General features: G+C 36.9%; 1 protein-coding gene across 1 annotated transcript; it reads right to left on the reverse strand.

Annotated features, from left to right (window-relative positions):
- On the reverse strand, nucleotides 1-14,891 carry LOC129318762 (E3 ubiquitin-protein ligase listerin). The gene is given in 17 exon segments (XM_054963696.1): nucleotides 1-757; nucleotides 1,021-1,251; nucleotides 2,313-2,771; nucleotides 2,931-3,967; nucleotides 4,248-4,929; nucleotides 5,718-6,408; nucleotides 7,010-7,190; nucleotides 7,193-7,538; nucleotides 9,507-9,981; nucleotides 10,129-10,781; nucleotides 11,104-11,256; nucleotides 12,542-12,644; nucleotides 13,244-13,335; nucleotides 13,440-13,517; nucleotides 14,253-14,315; nucleotides 14,454-14,568; nucleotides 14,684-14,891. Coding segments are annotated over 17 exon segments (5,643 nt in total). The 5' UTR covers nucleotides 14,740-14,891; the 3' UTR covers nucleotides 1-529.
- Nucleotides 14,892-15,171: the final 280 nt, after the last annotated feature.

Consider the following 15,171-nt stretch of genomic DNA (forward strand, 5'->3'; position numbering starts at 1 on the left):
TTGTTCAAATGGGACCATAAATTTGTTTATTGAATAAAACTTGTTATTAATCATTGTTTCCAGAAAACACCCTTGAGTAACCTTTGGATGTGATTATCCCAAAAAAGAATATATCAAATCCAATTATCATTCACAAGTCACTCGCTTTCTAGAGAAATCATAATTATAAATTATATAATGATTGATACTAGCTAAAATTACAAAACTGCTTATCAATGGGCTGAAAAGATTCTCTGACGTACATCAAATCTTGTACGGTCAACATCCTAGGGTCAGAACTAGGCCTTCTCAACAAAATGCAGAGTATTCAAAAAATATACAGCCGTCAAAACAGCATACCAAAACCATCGCCACAAAACTTCCGACCAGCTTTCTCTGAAGCTTTCAAAGCGTAAAACTCCCCGGTAGCTCTAACGTGGAGCTTGAATAGCAGTTCTAATTGCTAAGGCAGCTCCAGCGGGTTCAAGATTCGCCACAATGCAAGCAATATTGGCAATATCGGTTTGAATTCATAAATTTTTGTATGACCTTAGAACGGAGACTGACACAGCGGACAAGATGATTTATGAGAAGTTGAAAACCATTTGTAAAGGCAGGCAGAATGAAATTTATGCTTGCAAGTCTTGCAGGCAAGTCGTGGAAGGGAGTGGTTCGTCGTGTGAATGACACTGTAACAGATAGGGCACTCCTCAACGCCTTCAAATTCTTTATCAAAGTTGCGCTTCCAAATTCCTATAGCCTCCGCTAAAGCTCCATTCTGCAGAATCAGAAAAAGCATCAGTTTAACTTCACTGCAATCCTCTTCATGTACAGGCCCCAGCATCAATTGAACAGTAGTCATTCACTACAAGCATGATTTTCTGCCAAGAGAAGAGCTATTTGCAGTTAAAATCTTTGCCTCTCACCATAAGTTGGTGCAATATTCTCCACATTTGCCCACACAGGTACCAGAAGCCTCCTGTAAAATGTTTACACACGACACGCGCACAAATAATTGGACTAGAATTCAAAGCAAATTACCTGATTTCGAACAAATAACATCATTGACATCAACCATTTCCTTTGCTTGACCTCACTTATCCCTAGGCTCCTGGTGCAATCAACATCTACAGGCTTAAGTGGGTAAGATGAAGGAAGCCGGATGACTAGATCCATTCCTGTTTCATCCTTGGTATACGTAGCAACCACCTCATTCGCTGATTTGCTCACACTAACCGAGAAATTCTCATCGCTGAATTTTTTTTTCTTAATCTGCATGCAAAGAGGGATATATTAGAACTTAAATCATCCATATATAGATAAATGCATGCTGACCAGCTAATACAGACCCAACTCCACCGTAACTAGGTGTAATTTATTCTCAGCAACTGTCCAAGCATGAAATGAAGCACAGACATTAAAAAAACAACACATCAATAGGAAATTACAAATTGCCAGGCATTTAAGTTTCTACCATTAATTCCATTCCCCTCCTTAACAATCCGGCAATATCATGGCATTACAGTCTGGCATTCTCAGATTTATTGGTCAGGATATTGTTAAAGTTGCAAGGCTATTAGCCTACCTGCAAAGGATAATATATATGTTATGGATAGTTCTACCATGCCCTTCTAGGCTTGATGGAGATTCGATGCCCCATGACAAAGGAATCACTGTACAACAAACGTAACAAAAAGTGATAAAATAGTCTATCAAGGCCATGGAGACCCACTAGTAGGTCTTTTTTATGGCCACTAGAGTTACATTTGTTGTAGCATGGATCAAATTAGCCTGTTAGCCATCATCAAATGTACTATGTTGCAAATAGCACATAGCTTGTTAACCATCATCAGTCATCACCATCATCAAATGTGCTAACGTTGCAAATAACACAGCCTGTTAGCCATCGTCAAGCAGCTTGTGGCACCAGTTTGTCCCGGCCATAGTCAACTATTTCGTTACTATTTTACATACATCACAATGCAATTCATTTGTCAGTTTGGAATTGAATTTCCTCAACTCAACAAGTGCTCTGCAGAACTATCCTTCCTTTACCTATGGCATAACTTGGGTATGACTGAAGTGATCAGACCATTCAATTACAAAACTTACATAAATTTCTTCTACTCTTTCTTGCGAATTCTATTTTCATATCAACAAATATTGGTTGGGATAAAGCCTTTTGATCTATGAATAAATAAAAATTTTCAGGTTAAATGTTTGCCAAACTCATTAAAGATTCCTCTAAGGAATCTTACACATAGATAATCTTCACGCATGCATGCACGCAAGTGCGTGCCCACACACACTTTTTTGGCCAACGAACTCCATACCTGGGATAATTCATTTGCAATAAGAGGAGGGCTGCAGTAAGTTCTCGTGAAGGATTCAATGACAGAAGATGTGTTACGATCACGTAAATCACTGAACCAGCCGCGGATATAAGCAGGAAGAACACAAAGCATCAAGCCATATATTGCTCCAGCAAGTGAAGAAAATTTCACTGATTCAATTGGCCAAAGAGATTCCACAGAAAACAACAATGAACCAGTTCTGATTGCACGGGTTGCAGCACTTGCAGCCTCTGTTAGACCAGCAGGGAGCTCTGCATCTTTCTGCTTCAGACTTTGTACCATGAAAAGTTCTAGAGGAATATGCTGAAAAAGGCAATCTAATACAATGGGAGTAGCATAATCTTGTACGTATTGGACCAGTCGCTCCCTTAGAGATGACGATGAAGGCAATGCCCATAGATGTGACATCAACAAAGACCAAGAAAGGAAGAGGTTTGCCTGCAAAATTTTTTGGACAAGGTGTATTGGGGGTGGGCATATCAGCAGATGATTACAGCTAAAGATGTAGAAACACAAAGTAAATAGGCCTTGAAGATTTAGAAAGTTGCTTGAGCGCAGTTATGTGAAAAACATTGATGACATATAAAGTATCCTTACTCTTTGTGGTGCAAGTAGTTCAGTTTCAAAAACTTCATAAGCTTCCACTTGAACCATGCAAGATATTTCTTCTCTCAAGTGGACTTTTTCTTCCAATGAAATATCAAGCTGTCTGGAGTCCTGGTCGCTAGAAGCATTGATGTCTGAGTTAGAAGCATTATCTTCAACAATAGCCATGCTTAAAACAGGTTCATTTGAGAGAATAAAATAAGCAGCAAACTGCAACAAAGGAATTGGTTTGGAAGAGAAAAGCACAGAATACAAAGAGCTAACAGATCCTTTGCTTAATCCCCAAAAATCAACTGATTTCACCGCTCTATCTCTAGCCTGTGATGAAGAATTGACGACAACACAAGCTACCAATTCCCAGAAAAACTTATATTCAACCCGAGATGATGCTACCATTAAAGCAGCTTCTTTGGAACATGCATTTGCAACAGACTCAGAAATGCCAGTACAAAATAATATACGAAGAATACCCTCTGAAACTCGATCCATGACAGAATCCAAATTTTCAAATTTCAACGTATCAAAATTATCTTTCCCTTCATCTTGTTTAAGTTTAAAATGCTGGTGGCAAAGCAAAAATGATAGAAGAGCATTTTCAGCAATTTTGATGGGCATCGGGTCTGTAATCAGAATAATTTGTGCAATTTTATCATTCAATACATCCAACTTTCCAGATGCACTATCAACAAGAGCATCATTTACATTTTCAGCTATATCCTCCATCATAACAGCTACTGCTTGAATCCAAGATCTCAGGTTAGACAACAAAAAGTCCCAATCTTCGTAACTAAATTCTTTCCAGCAATAACCTACTGAAACAAGCATTAGTTTTGATAGCAACATCTGCACCACTGGAAGCTGATTGATAATTGCTGATCCACCAGGAACACGCCTTTGCTTCTGGAACAATTCATATAAAAGTTTCCTTTCATCAGAGCCAATGCTTCTCCCTGGTTTTAATGCTTGCAGACCTTCTATTGCACTGAAAGGATAACAGGCAATAATTAGCTGAAGCCAATCTTCCATACCTACAGGAGTCAGAAATAGCTTCATTAGCACGATATCTGGACAGGAAGAAGTTTACACCCAATGGACAGAACCATTAGCACTATTACAAATCAACACAATCAACTCAAAATGCATGTAAGCAAACTAGTGTCTTGTGCATGTGGAATAATATACATAGATAACAAAAAAAAAATATGCATGTTGGTTCGTGCACACAAAAATATGCTCATCTCAACTCCTATCCCTCCAATAATAGTCTGGTCTATGCTGGACACATGATCTAAAGAGATAGGAATTTACCTTTTCCAGCTTGCCATGTGACTAAAGATGGGAGCCTTAGAGTCCTCTCAAGCCAGTCTTTTGTAGTATCCTGAAGAAAATTTTCTTCCAAAGAAAAGTTATGAGCATCTCTACCAGGCTCCACATGCCCACACAATGATTCTAGTAGTATTCTTATGAGCAGAGGAAGAATCTTGAGACAATTTGTGTTCACTTCTTCACCAATATAAAGCTTATTCAAAAGTAGTTCAAGAAAATTCATAGCCTTCCCTGTGCCCCATATGTTCTCTTTGAACAAAGTGGACAGGAACGAAAAAAGGGCTCTTAAAAATGGTTCCTTAATACCTTCAATTTCATCATTTGGAACTGGCCACACACTGATAAAACTCTCAGTGCCATTGCCTCCATAAACAAGAGCACCATCAAGCAAGATGCTTAATATCTCATCTAACAGGCTCTCCTGAGAAGAATTAACTCTCTTGACATATGCACTGAGTGTGGGAAAGAAAGAAGACACAGCACTGCTTCCTGGCCATCTCCATGTGCACAAAATTTCAGCCACAAGCCAAGCACAAGATGTGACCTCTTCGCTTCTTTCAGTTACTGATGGATTGCACATGGCACATGCAGCAAAAACTCTATCAACCCCAATCTTTGTGATTAACTTGTCAATTAAGGCGACAAACCTTTGGTGTCCTGAAACCTGCATTTGGCATATGTTTGTGATGAATAACTAATACTTCTTATTTGTTCCAATTTTTCATTTACATTGGTACATTACATAGATTTAACCATCTATTACGTGCTGAAACAATATAATATTTGTACATTAGCTTGGCCATAATGTTTTTAGGAGAATTATAACTAGATCCCACACAAGAAAATTGTTTACTGCACGGTTCATTGACAACTGAACTAAATTACATTGACAACACAATCAATTGTCAATGCAGTTTAGTTCAGTTGTCAATAGATCTTGTAATAATTAATTTTTTTATGTGGGACTTCAATGTAATTCTCCCTAATTTTTTTGTTATATACAACACCTTTGACTTGGATAAGCCAAAAGTAATATTTCTGAGAATAAAATAACTTTTAAGAGTACAAGAACTGGAATGAAGCAGGCAAAATAACTAAATTCCAAATAGTGTTTTTCACTGTTGGAACAGAGTTTAGAATTCTATAATTGAAGGAAACAGAAGATTACTGTTGCAAAGTTAATTTGAAGCAGTGCTGCATCAATTAATTGATCAATCAATGACAAGAAAAACATGATGATCAACAGGACAGATTAGGCTTTGGTTCAGACTAGTAACTAGAACAGCAAACTGTTTCAATACAAAATTCCCAACACTGATGTATAAATTAAAAAAAAAAAAAACAGACCAATAACCCATACCATCAAGTCATTATATTCTATTTAGCAAACAGAACCATGCAGAAAAACTTTCACTTTATGCTTTTTGTGGAAACATTCAAATTCAATAATACCTTTGTCAAGACAAAATTTTGAACAATGAACATAGGCCACGTCTCATCCCTGCTCAGAAGCTGATATAGCAGCTTTTGTTCCTCATTTCTATCAATGCAAAGACACTCAAGACCTTCAAGCACCCATGTACAGCTTAATGATGTAATTTTGTCACTTACAAGTTTGTCTTCAATGAATATTGCAGATCTTACTGACTGCATTAATATAGTCTCCAATCTACTACGAATATCTAAGGAAAGATTTTTCCAAAATTGACCATTTATTCTGTGACGGAAAGCATGCACGGATTCACCAAATGTGAACCTATCATTGATTTTTCTCCTTGTTTCATCATCAAGAGAACCATCCAGAGCTTTACCTAAATTACACTCCCAATCAATGACAAAAATTGCAGATAAAATTCTTGATACTAGGTCACTTTCACTGTCAAGTGCCCTCAAGCAAAGGAAGCTACCATCAAGTACCTCAAGAGCAAACTGAGCTACCTCAAAGATGTTGGCAGAACTGTCAAACTCTGCTCTGATCTTTGCATCACTTCTAAACACAGAAGCTACATACTGAACCCAAGAGAAAGAAGAACCCTGGATAAAAATGAGCAACTTCCTGAAAATTTCCTCATAGATGAGTTTCAATGCATTTCTGGACACAAAATAAGTAGAGCTTCCATCTGTTGAACAACCAAGAACAGAGCTGCAGGTAAAACAAATAGGATTAGATTTATGTCCATATGCATCATAATGCCTGTTTTGAACCTTACAGCACTAAGTAGATGCAAGCCAAAAAATTGGTGAAGTCTTCCCTTTACAAGCTACAAATGCAAACTACACTTCTCATCATTCAGATGAATCACCAGACAACAGAAGATGCTCGCTTTCCTCTACCTATCATTCAATTGACTCATGTATAAAAAGCAAAGCAATTCAGATAGTCACTAAAAGAAAACTACCAAAAGGCTACAGTTACTCCAAAATTACCACTGTGGAATAGATTGTAGTGTAATCTAATTACCCAGATCCTTTCTTCTGCCTCAATCAAGAGGCAACCTAACAAAGGACTCAATCAATTCAATGCTCCCCACACTTCATTCCTGTCTTTAATCCACCAAATAAAAAAGGCTTATATTATGAGATCCTAGTCAGACACAAGGCCTTTTGTCAGCATCATCCTCGCTCATTCTACTGAAGAAACTTAGTATTTGGGAAGGGAAAAAAAAAAAACCACAAAGGGCCTTTTTGTGCTCTTAATGAAAGTTTTACTGCATTATGTCTTTGATAAATTTAAATAGACATACCACAAAAACCGCACGTAAGCATTGTTAAAAGGAGGAAGGGAATGGGAAAGAGCAATAGCAGCCGATTCCAGGCGCTCATGATGCCAAAGATCAGTATCGGTGCCTTGTCTATTACTGCAATCTTCTTTGACCTTCCTCTTAGTAATCTCAACTCTTGCTTTTTGTAGGAGCATTGCAAAATTGCTGCACAATCAGCATCTAGTAACCCTGGTGAGCATCCAGAACAATTTTGGCTAGATGCATAATTAACAATAAAAGACCATTGTTCTGAGAAATACTCATCATCCAGTAATGTCAACAACAAATCAAGACGAGCACTGGTTGAGCAATCATTTCTCTGCAGACACCAAGGAACAAAAATATACTTGAAGATTTCCATGAAGTCCCCAGCCTCCAATTTTTTATCACCATCATGTAGAAGCTGACTTAAAGAATGCTCTCTGTTTTGAATGAAAATTTCTTGCACCATCTTCTGCGGCCCAAATATTGAAATAGCAACAGATAGAAGTATCACTGTATCTGGTGAGTCCTGTTATGAAGAATACAGAGAGTCAGGGTGATGGAACCCTGCTGGTTTAACAAACTAAATGCAGAAATAACAAGACAGCAGAGGTAAAATAGAGGGAAATCCTTAGGTTTTGCTATTAATAAGATGAATACTGAATCAGAGTTACAAGGGACCTCACTGATTCAATACAAAACCCTATTCCCCAGGTTACAAAACAGAATCACAAAAACAAAGACAAATCACAGTCACACTCATACACAAGCACACTCACTAGGTTTCGAGAGCCAGTCTCTACTTACCACACTCATGATACAAAAGACATAACCTGCTAAGAGGATTCAACTTCCACTATAAACCCCAAAAAATAACCCACACAGTCTCCCAAAATACCCCCTCCTAGGTCAGGCCTACAACCACTCTAAAGCAGCCCTTCCTTTTTATTTCTTTCTCCTTAACAATAGAAGCAAGGTCAATGTTCTGACCCTCTGAAAATGCCTTTCCTCTTTCATGCATCTTTCTAAATTTCCTCTTATAGGTCTGAGCAGCAAAAGTGATTCTATCACAGGAAATATTAAAAAGACAATACTGTTTCTTTTAGAAATAGACAGATCCAATTTTGTAAATTCAACAATATCAAAAGCCAATGCATCTGTTAGCCCTTTTCTTACATATCAAATAAATACCGATGTCAAGTATCTTCTAATGAAAAATCTTCAACTTTTTAATCTCAAAATTCTTGAACATTTTATCACCAAATTTTGGGCCCAAGATTTGATTCCCTATTATCTCCACTTTTCTCATTGTGTGGGGTTGATAGAGTAACATATATTATGGGATTGTGGGTGAAAATGGATAAAGTAGTGGATCAGTTCGTTAGCATAGTTTTAGGAGTTGTTATTTTATTTTCTGTTATATTCCCTCTAGACTACAATATAAGTTACTGTTAACTAATTTACATTTCTCAAAAAAGTTGGTTAAAATCTTGATTTTCTAAAAAATTTCACATCTTTCCAATCGTGCCTTTGAATGTAATAATTATGATATTTGACTTATTCAAAACATCATCATAAATTACTCAATAAAGTAAGGGTATAATTGAAAAAATATATATAACACCTATCTAATGTGGTCCGGAAGGAGTAGATAATGAAGAGATATTATTTATAAATATCTCAATTAGGATTTGTTTATTATTGAGTCAATGTCACTTAAGATCTAGTCAGTTATTTTCTGATTTATTTATTACTATTTAATATCTATTTTTATATTATAAATAAGGTAGAAGCTAGTAGAGAGATTGGGAGAATAGATTTTCATTATAATTTTGGGAAATTCTCCTTAGGTTTTATTAGTAGTATGAGTTTAAGATCCTTGCTCATATTCTAATAGAAATTTTCCTTCATCTATATTCCTGGTATGGAGTTAGATTTTAATTTCATATTTTAATGAAGAATTTTCTTCCTTCTTTCTCTCTACCTATCATGGATCCCATTAGGGGTCCTTATTGGTATTTCCTTGCACAGGTTATGGAGGGAAAAATTAAAAACAACAGTAAGTCACCATATGACTTGACATCCTACATATTGGTTCCTCAAGGCCAAGACGGAATGGGGCAAAATACTGATGATTTTATAACTCGCACGTTATTAAGATTTCATCTCAGTGACTACTACCTAAAGTCCAAATTTAAAAAATATTTACTGTTAAGAAGACCTTGCTGAAATAGTTTAAAAGCGAAATTAGACCTAAATAGGTACAAAGCACTATACACAATTGAAACACGAATAAGTTCAGTGAATAAGAAGTTAACATGAGCACGTAGGCAATTTCTAAGACAAATCTATCAAAACGTATCCCTAATATACTAAGTAATGATAAAACGGTTTTCAAATGTACTACAAATATCCAAACTGTTAACACATCATTAGTAAACTCAACAAGAGAAGAGACAAAATAACAAACACTATCACATGCAAAGTAACAACTTACTGAAGATTGTATGAATGAGAAAGACTTTGCCAACATTGGTCCCACAAGAGAGACTAAGGGCCATGTTTCACCTTTCAGCACTGCATGTTGCTCCAGCAATGACATGAACAAAATGACTACTCCAATACACTCTTTACTAGCTTCTTGCTGGAGTATTTTGATGCAATTCTCCTCAAATTCCAGAAGAATGGAATATAGAAGTTTGTGATCCAGTGTACGAATTTCCATAAGAACTTCAACAATGCATTTCCCCAACTCTTGTAAATAAGACATAGGATACTTTGCAGTCTGCATATTTACTGTTTTCTTGTTAAGGGGAATATTGTCCTCTATAGAATCTCCCACTTTTCCTGAGACTCTCTCATGACCTTTGGAATTGTAAGATGTAAAAAAATCCTGCCATAAAAGCCTCATTAGGACATTCTCAACAAGAGTGACTTGGAACTGGCTCACAGAATCTGCTCCATCACAATATCTGATACAAATGGAAACTGATTAGTGGGGTTACAGAAAGGACAGAGGTTCTATTAATATTATCTGTTCAGGGTAAGTGGATAAAGACAATCCTTCAATTTTGCAATTAAAGACAGCCGCATTTAAAAAGGAAAAAAAGAATGTGTACCTTGAAGCATTTTTCAATGACCACATAAAACATTCTTTGAACGCCTGGAAAAATGCAAGTCTATCTGCAGACCAGGAAATTCTCCTTCCTGCCCACAGGTTCTTGAAAAAATCATAAAAAAATTTGTCCCCTCCTATGGATTTAAGAGGCAATGTGTCTAAGAATAAAACCAAAGCTGGATATGAGATCTGCTGAGAACCAAAGCATCCATTCCTAAGAAAATGCCAAAAAGGATTAAGTACATTTTTCTGAATGTTCAGACACGTCCAGCCATCTGGAAATCTTTTAGAGAAAAGTAATATGGCATCCCACATTGAAGGATGACTGGTTGGCTCCTTCTCATTGAAAGCACCAAGAATTGCTCCAGCAAGAGTTTTCAGATTTTCATTACTAAAAGCCTGGGGTATATTGCTTATCATGCTTTTCAATACAATATAAGTAGCTGACCGGATAGCAGGGCTAGTGGACTTCAAAAGGCCCAAAAAATATTTTTGATCTGTCAGCAACTTTTCAGCAAAAGAAACTGCAGCTCCCCTTGCCTTTGAAGCATGTTTGGGTTCTGCAGATATGTTCTCAAAACCAGATTGTTCTTGCTGCAGGCAAATTAAAACATCAAAAAGTGCAGCCAATGCTAACAATGATGATGATATCACCTACAAGGACAAAAGGGAGGAACTCTTAGAAGTAATATTGCTTGGCACCAAACATAAATTGCCTGAGATGATAAAAGTACACTACATAGCCAGCAATATACTAGAAGTAATATTGACACGCATGTACATTGAAGGTGATCCTTAAATGTAAGGGTATATGCTGGTAGTACTCAGTACAAATTAAGCTAGTTGGAGTCAGTTATAGAAGTTAGACAGTTAGTAGTTAGAGAGAAATTTGTTACATAGTGTTGTATAAAACACTTTACCCACTGTTGAACAAAAATCAACATCAGTTGCACGGAATTCTTTCATCACGGTATACCTGCTGGTACATCTCTTCCAATTCATCCAACGCTGCAGCTTTGTCAGACAAATTTTGTGGTGTGAGCTTTAAATTTTCTTCCAGATACATGAGGATCTCTTTTGTACATAGAAACAAAGCATCTAATCTCTTTTCCTGTGCTGGAAAGGCTGCCTGTTACCCACAAATGAACAGAGGGGTTAAAACATGATTCATGCGTAGCACATGGAAGGCAAAAAAGTTATGCAAGTGCAGCCATAAAAGCTTCTATCAGAGAATATACCTAGTTAGTCCAGGCACACCCAGAGATTATATGTCACAATAACTAATCTATCATGCAAGTGAGAACAATATCCACAATACAATTTTTGCATGCATTTCCACGTACATGTACACTTTACATTCATATAGTTACAATTACAATTTTACATTCTTTTGTGTGGGATCAATGTACCAATTTTATTTGAAATGCATAGCAATTCTCATTTTACTAGAGAATAAAGTGTAACAACAATATAGGTTAGAAGAAACAAACCAGAAAAGTATCCAGTCATCACAAAACACAATCCTCGTCATGCCTTTTCCTAAATGGAAAAATGTCCCCCACAGTTATGGTGGCTTTCACATACATTTGTCCACTTTAAAATTATTAAAATTATGGCAACCCATGGATCTCTTACACATGAAATTAAAGTAAACGATCAAGACAGCTGTTTTCCAACAGACACAGACCCTCCTCAAAAACCTTTGCATGAAGCATGCACCGAAACTGTCTGATAGAGCTGGTGATTCCCTAAAGATTTGGATATCATTTCCTATGACCTATGGTAGACAATTTCGGAAGGGAAGCGATTTAGAGAAGGCTTAAAAGACCAGTGGTTGAGAGATTTATCCCAAGGCTTTTATCTACAGGATTAAAAGGGTAAAGGACAAGTTAGGTTAGGTGTAGCCAAAAACATAAGTAGTGTTAGTAGGGGAAAGTACCACTTTTTGGCTCATTAAATCTGTTTTTTTTGTGTACAGGGAAGGGTGTGATGTGAGGAGAGTTCTGGCCTCTCAAATGCCAGGTTAGAGGTGGAGGAAGCCATCTTTCTTCATCATTTTATCTTCTGCTTGGTGTGTGTTTGTGAGTGACTTATATTTTGTGGTTGTTGTTTGGTGGAGCGTATTTTATGCTGTTTCTGTTTCAGTACGCTGTAATTTCCAGTTCTTTCACTTGCAATTCAACTTTGTTATTCAATAATAGTAATTTTCAGTCCCGATTTGTATTGTATTTTCTGGTTTGTGCTTGCTTAAAGCTTATTAGAATAGAGGGTTGCATCACTCTCTCTCTCTCTCTCTCTCTCTCACACGCACGCACGCACATACTTTTTTCTTTTTTGAGCTTACACTTTAATTCCAAAAGACAAAAATTGACAACTGGAAAAAAATATTAGATAAAGATATACAGAAACCAAACCTGAAAAGACCTTTTGGCTGCCTGAGAAACTTCAGGAACAGGATCAAATTGAGAAAACCACCAAGGTCCTATTAAGGTCTTCAGATGCAGAGCTAAGTCTCTCCTGAAAGGGGTTGAATCAACCATAAATATGCATACAGGCATAACAGCATGCAAAGAGCAAATTTATGAATCATAAAACTTTTAATGCTCTTCATATGTGAATTAAGTTTACTCCTAAAAGTTCTTAAAATATGCAAATAACACATCAAAACTACATGCCACAAAGTTGGCATGCAGTTCAGGGCAGGCTGGTTTGGCAAGTGATATGTCAAATTGAAAATTACAGCCATTAAGCAACTCCTTTTAAATGGTTAGGGTAGCATAAGAAGTCAGCACCAGTTTACAAAACAATGCTCTCATTTATTTGAAGCGAGCAACTTATATGTTGAATCAGACAGATAAATGTTCTCTCAAAAGTTAAAAATGGCATTATTCATTTATTTGAAAGCATTATACGATAGGGATTGTGGCCAAGTTGCTAAGACATCTATTTGAAGAACTTTTGTTCACCGTTTTAAATTTGACAAGTTGCTAAATTAGTGCTCCCAAAAAAATAGCAGCAAAATTTTTCCTGAACAATGTCTTATTTGTTGAAATAGCTTAAGTCATGCATTAGAAAGGCATAAAACATGCATAAGTTTTAATCAGTGAAGTCCAAACCCAATAATAGTAACAATGTTGGTCATGGCTTCATGAGTGGCTCGCCGAACCTCCCTGTTGTAGTCCAGCAGCAGCCTCTTATACTCAAACACCTACATAAGAAACAATTAAACAGTCAAGTTGATCACACTCACAATCCAAGCTTGAGGCAACCAATAGAAAGGCATGGAGGTTTTTCTCTTTAGCTTAAGCGTACCCATTGGGGAACAATTAGGACAATGTCCTTTGCAGACTTTTGCTTAAGCAGATCGGATAAAGATGCCAGTGCTTTAAGCTGTTAACTCAAAATAATAATAATAATCAGAAAATTAAAAATATTGAGTGGGTAAATATTAAAAAAAAAACTCTTGAAAGAAAAATTATACTCAATACTGATACTACTTAGCTTTCTTTCTTTCTTGGACTAAAAAAATGAAGAACTTCTAATCAGCAAAGAATGAATGACAAGAACAAATAAGGATAAGGCATTGCCTTCAAAACACAACAAAAGATTAAAAATAGAGACAAGTAAGAAAACCTTAATCCATAAAATTGCAAATCATTGTGATTTGGTGCATTTGGTTGGAAAAGAGTCTAAAGATTCTAAAAGTGCTTCGCTGAGATGAGTTGGATTTGCTCTTAAACAGATGGAGCATTTGAGAAATTTGCTTTCCCTTTCTTTCACATATCACACATGGTTTTCTCAACTTTCCGAAAGAGTTGGACATCCAACCTTGACTAAGAATCATTTCCGTTAAGAGAACATACATGACTCAGACGTCACAAACTATAACACTTCCAATCATCCCATGATTTCCAATAAAGAAGGTAATTACACAGTTCAATTGGCCTATTAATAGAACTTGTACAGTGTATTTACTTGAGTATACAAACCAGAGCTGGCTAGTACCCAAGAGTGAGCTGCCTAGTACATACTAAGATCAAGCAGCAAGTAAGAACCAGAAAAATGGTGCATTAAGAATAGATATTTTTCTTCCCCGACAAATATTAGTGAAAGTCATGCATATACCTTCGTGGTAGGGTCCTTCCTGGCTAGTCTCTTCAAGTGCACTGCCATTTCACTATCTACATCCTGAGTACCCGAGAATGAAAATACGAAACTATAATATTACATCAATGATCCCAAATTAATTATAATCACGTAGTAGCTCAATTCAAGCCGCTCAAGTTCAAAGATTCCAAAGAAGCCATAGGACGAGAAAGGACATACTGCAACTGGCACTGAGTCATCGCTTGATAGAGAAGAATCCAGCCGTGAACTACCAACATAACCACCGAATCCCATGGCAGCACCGGAACCCGACGGCAAGAGCGACGCCGCAAGACTGCGGGAAGAAAAGCACCCAAAAACCATTAAAAAAAATTAAAGAGAACTTGATGAAGGTTGCTGTAGAAGCTCCAAAAAGGAAACTTTGGTATAAATTAGCATAAGCAATTCACCTGCTGCTTGAAGGTCGTGCCTTACTTCTACCTCCTTCACCTTTCGGCCTCCCCATTATGCTACTTGTGAGGAAAAGCACCGTCGAACACCAAGGGAGGCTTCGTCAGGAAAGGATTCGCCGACCAGTGCTGGGTGGAAAGTGGAAATTTTATTATTATGCCGGGAGGCGGTAAACTGGCTGCCGCTGCTAGTCGAGCCACGGCGATCTCGTAATCTGCTATGGCTTAGTGCCAGATGATGAAGAATTACTTACGAATGACGAGCTGCCACGTCACAAAGAGAAGGGTAAGAATGTCATTTCAGATCACCTTCTATATATTCCCCCTGCCCCAAAATGAACTAGTCATGTCAGGTGTTTTTGGCCAGCAAGCATTTTTTTTTTCCAACTTAAGAAATAAAAATAGGGTGAACTCTAAAAGTCTAAAAGCCTCTTTTTTTTATCTCTCTAACTAAAATTATATCAAATTACATACGATGTTAAAAAATC

The sequence above is a fragment of the Prosopis cineraria genome, unplaced genomic scaffold (assembly GCF_029017545.1).
Source record: "Prosopis cineraria cultivar Desert tree isolate PC_DT_omini unplaced genomic scaffold, ASM2901754v1 PC8, whole genome shotgun sequence".
Lineage (NCBI taxonomy): Eukaryota > Viridiplantae > Streptophyta > Magnoliopsida > Fabales > Fabaceae > Prosopis > Prosopis cineraria.